Source organism: Zophobas morio, unplaced genomic scaffold, assembly GCF_036711695.1.
Source record: "Zophobas morio isolate AGI-343-1 ecotype UQ-CSIRO unplaced genomic scaffold, CSIRO_AGI_Zmor_V1 ptg000002l, whole genome shotgun sequence".
NCBI classification, from domain to species: domain Eukaryota; kingdom Metazoa; phylum Arthropoda; class Insecta; order Coleoptera; family Tenebrionidae; genus Zophobas; species Zophobas morio.
Genome location: NW_026972107.1, coordinates 12672377 through 12676848, shown reverse-complemented (window position 1 = coordinate 12676848; position 4472 = coordinate 12672377). Strand labels below are relative to the sequence as shown.

General features: G+C 34.6%; 2 protein-coding genes across 3 annotated transcripts; one reads left to right on the top strand and one right to left on the bottom strand.

Annotated features, from left to right (window-relative positions):
- Positions 1-207: 207 nt before the first annotated feature.
- Positions 208-2073, top strand: LOC135125660 (uncharacterized). Its single transcript, XM_064051338.1, has 2 exons — positions 208-562; positions 643-2073. The coding sequence occupies exons 1-2, from the start codon at positions 392-394 to the stop codon at positions 2071-2073; spliced, it is 1602 nt and encodes a 533-aa protein (XP_063907408.1). The 5' UTR covers positions 208-391.
- A 145-nt stretch (positions 2074-2218) lies between these two features.
- On the bottom strand, positions 2219-4040 carry LOC135144559 (uncharacterized). Of its 2 annotated transcripts, XM_064076612.1 has the most exons (4): positions 3777-4040; positions 3531-3725; positions 3283-3479; positions 2219-3231 (listed from the first exon to the last, which is right to left on the bottom strand). In XM_064076612.1, the coding sequence occupies exons 2-4, from the start codon at positions 3656-3658 to the stop codon at positions 2252-2254; spliced, it is 1305 nt and encodes a 434-aa protein (XP_063932682.1). In that variant the 5' UTR covers positions 3659-3725; positions 3777-4040; the 3' UTR covers positions 2219-2251. The 2 variants fall into 2 exon arrangements, with proteins under 2 accessions (XP_063932682.1, XP_063932759.1); XM_064076689.1 differs by having other exon boundaries at positions 3531-4040.
- Positions 4041-4472: the final 432 nt, after the last annotated feature.

Genomic DNA, 4472 nt, shown 5'->3' with positions numbered 1-4472 from the left:
ATTTCACTAAAATTAAAAGAAAAATATGATCACAAACTGATTTTAACACAATAGGGTTTTCCACTAAAGTTTAAAATCAAATTTTAACTAAACATTCTGAAACAATATCTAAATACATGTACAAAAAACAAATTTGAACTATTTATAAAAAATAATCGCTTTGAAAAAAATTGTCAAAATAATAGCAGAGTGAGAGACCGGCTCAAAGTTGCAGTATTTCGCGGTTAAAAGTGTAACCAATCACTTTGAAGCGATGGCAGCGATGCTGTGTTGCCAAACCTGCTGGTTTATTATATTGAGGTAGGTCAGAGTGTGCACGTGTTTTTGATCAACTTGGCCTGTTCGTTTTATTCCTTAAATATAAACAAATTAAATAGAAAAAATTGGCACGATGGCGAAACAGTGTTTCTTCGTTGGGTGTGATAATAACTCTACAAATAATCCAGAAAAATTATTTCTTACTGTTCCCCAAAAAGTGGATCGGAGGAAGTTATGGTTTGAAGCTGTGGGAAGAACATACATACCTGGGAAAAGTTTGTACTGTTGTGAAGATCATTTTGATGTAAGTATAGTAAATATTTCAAAAATTTGTATGTCGGTATCTACTTGTATCACCTTATTAACAAATTTTCTTTAATAAAGTTGGAAAAGGATGCTGAAAATTGGATTCATTTCAAATTAATGGGTACACGCCTAATGTTAAAAGACAATGTGGTTCCAAGAAGCATGGTGAGGAAAGAAACTTCGTCCCAATTCACACCAACTTCAAGGAAACGTAAGATGGAAACACAACAGCACAGTAGAGGGCTTCGAAGGAAACTGTTTCCTGAACCTACTGTACCTGGTACTTCACAGGATGTAACAGAGGATGTAGAAGAACTGCAATTAAAAACAGTGGCTTCACCATCTGGCATGTTTGTTAGTGCAAAATCGCCAGAAAAATCAGTTTCTCCTTTAAGAACAAAAAGGAGAACTCTTAGAAAAGCAACTCAGACAAGAGTTAGCACAAAAGATCAGTCATCAATGACCTCAGTTGAAGTGGCAGATAAAAGCACAAACACTCTTCGATCATTATCGTCACAAATATATCAAAGCCCCCACAAACCTATTCAGGGATCATCGACATCATTGTCATCATCCTCCCTTTCACTCCAAAGTGGAAGTGTTTATGAGCCATCATCGGAGTCATTGCATGAAACTAATATGATATCCAAAGAACTATTGGTGAAAGTGGAAATATTCAAAATTGAAAATAATAGCAGATTTTATCTGGGCTTGCCCAAGTCAGAATTTTTTTTCATCAAATTACTCCAAGAAGAATTAGAAGTTCCTGTAGAACATATTTATATCGTTCTTAAGAAAATACGAACAGATGACCAATTTGTACGATTAGGGACAGATTTTGCATTAAGCACTAGTGGTGTCAGTAATATATTTTCAAAAACATTGCCAAAAATGGCTACAAAACTCAATGAGTTAATTTTTTGGCCTGAGAAAAGTAAAATTCAGCGAGTTCTACCTAGGCAGTTTCAGACGTATTATAAAGATGTTGAAGCAATCATTGATTGCTTCGAAATACAGGTTGAAAGACCTAGTGCAGCTTATCAGCAAGCTTTAACCTGGAGCAATTATAAAACTTGTAACACATGCAAGTATTTAGTGTCAAGTACTCCAAATGGGCTAATTAATTTTATATCAGAAGGGTTTGGAGGTCGCACATCAGATGTAGAAATAATTAAGCAATCAGGGTATTTGACCGTTGTACCTGAAAATGCAACTGTAATGACCGATAGGGGCTTCAAGCAAGTAGCAGGGCTTTTCCAGAAAAAAAAGGTGAATCTAGTCAGACCTCCCAGCGTCACAAGCACCAGAAAAATGACGAAGGATGAGGTACGTCAGTCGAAACTTGTCGCAGCGTTGAGGATCCACATTGAAAGATTAATTCGTAGGATCAAAGAATTTCAAATGTTGGGTCCACATGCTACCACAGATCATAATTTGGTGCCACTTTTGGATCATATTGTAATTGTTGCTTGTGGTTTGATAAATTTGCAAGGTCCATTAATACAATAGTTTTTACATGGTTTTTATTTGTATTTTATTGGAAACAATAAATTAATTGAATAAATAGAAGCATTTAACTTTTTTTTATTGATACTAGGGGATTGGGGTATAACGGGATTTAGATTTATTTATTATTGAAATGAATAAGAAATAATTATGAAATAAATAAGTATAATTATTGAAAACATCAGTTAATTAAAATTGGAAAAATCGCTTTTTTCCAAAAAGCTTGTGCCTGCTCCATTACATTGTGACAAAAATTTTCATCCAAAGGAATTTCCTTTATAGTCACATTTCTGTCCGTTTCAAAAGATGGAGATGCAACGCAAAATAAACCCCATTGTTTTTTACTAAGAAACATTTGCAGCTGCAGTTGTGCATATGGTTTAGGAGTTATTTCACCCTCTGGCGTAATGTAATTTTTTACAGTATTTGTCTTTATTGGACATTTTATTTCAACGCAATATTTATCAGACATTGCATCTGCCGAGGCACCAAATATTGGGTACATATGATTTATGGTCATTCCTACTCTTTCTAATTTAATATTTTTCTCCTCAGCTATGACTTTTAAGACATCATCTTCAAGGTTAAGGCCTCTTTTCATGGCCTTTGTTCCTCTAAATTTTGATGCTGCCAGAACTGCAGCAGTTGTAGCTCCATCAACAGTTTTGCAGTGAGCAACTTCATGCAGCTTTGAAGCTGTTATTCTCGCATATCTAACATCAAACCAGGCTTTAGATTGTGACTGCAATATTGTTAAAGTATCTATACTTTTGCAACTTTCACTATTTAAATTATTTTGGCAAAACGATATGAAGTCTTCTGCATTTGGTGCATCAGTCGTTTTTTTATAAGAAAGACATAAATGGTACAACGAAGCTTTCTCCAAAATATTCACTTCACTCTTATACATTGTAGCAAGAATTGAATGACTATCTGATTTTAATGCGGTAGAAATTACTTTGTCCAAAAATGTCGTTCCTTTTGTTGGTAAAGAAGGAACTTGCCGAAAATTAAACAACTCTCTCATTCTTTGCCCTTTTATAGTACTGCCAACTTTAGACAGAGTAGACTTCCTCCAATAACATTCAACAGAAGTCACTGAAGGCTCCAAGGTACGTCTGTATAACCAGAACAGTAAGGCTACACCATGTTTACAACCACCTGAAAAGTAGACGCAATACATACACTCATACAACATAAAATCATTCATACCTTCACTTGCAGCACAGTCATAACACTTTGAGTCAATTATGCATTGTTCAGACTCATTTATTCTTACTGAAACTTCATAGCCTTTTAGGCGAACTTTATGTTCTGGTGCAATCAAAGCTTTGACAGTACAAATCTCATCGTGTCGTCTCAACTGCACATAACCAACAGCATCGTCGCCGTAAGTTGCACGAGCTCCACTATAACAATGAATAATTACTATCAAATCATTATTACGTTGTACACTTTACCGTTCGGTTTTCACATTTTCAACACCTGGTATCAGAAAATTCACATTTCTTCGATAATACAAATCTATCATTACATCATCAACTACAGGGAGATTGGTAGAAGTAGCTTGCTCATATTCACTTTCCATTGTGACTATTTATTCTGTGCCGTATTTTCCCAGATAATCTTCCTACACAATTTTAAGTTGTAAGTCGCTGTAAAAGGTTTTGGTAAGTGGTAAATATTAAACGGCCAATTCTACTCACCGTGTTTAAACAAACAATGTCAAATAATGGAAACGACTGACTTTTTAAATTATTTTAAGCGTCAATGAGAGCAAATTACAAAACGTTAACACTAAGATCGACCAAACATAAATAAACCTAACCTATCATAACCCAACAAGAATTCAAGATGGCTAAATACCGATGTCGTCTAACTTTAAAGCAGCGTGAGCGGAGTTGCCACATCGCTACGCTGATCCCATTGGTCAGCGTTACGTACGTCATCATGACGTACGTAATGCACAACTTAACCGCGGGAAAAAATTACTTTAAATTTAACTTTTTTTTTTTGAGTTATTGAAAAGTAAAAAAAAAATATTGACCACATCTTCGCATTTTGTAGACGATATTCTTTCGTGTAGTGCATTAAAAAAAAAATCGTGGAATACCCTATTGCGTTATATAAAGAAAGTTATGGACAACATATATTTAAAATTTCAAAACCATTGGTCTGTTAATAATGGAGATATTACATTCTGAAAATAGAACATTCCACTTAGAAAACATAGCGTCTGGCCTCAAGCGACAAATAAAAAAAAAATCATTACAATTGCGATAGGGTGGGTGGGCGGGGCTACATTTTTCCTTGTTTCCTTAATAGGTATGTGTAGACTTACTTCGACAACAAAAAACTTAAAATATGCCAAAAGTGATAAATTTTTGTAGTAAACAACTTAA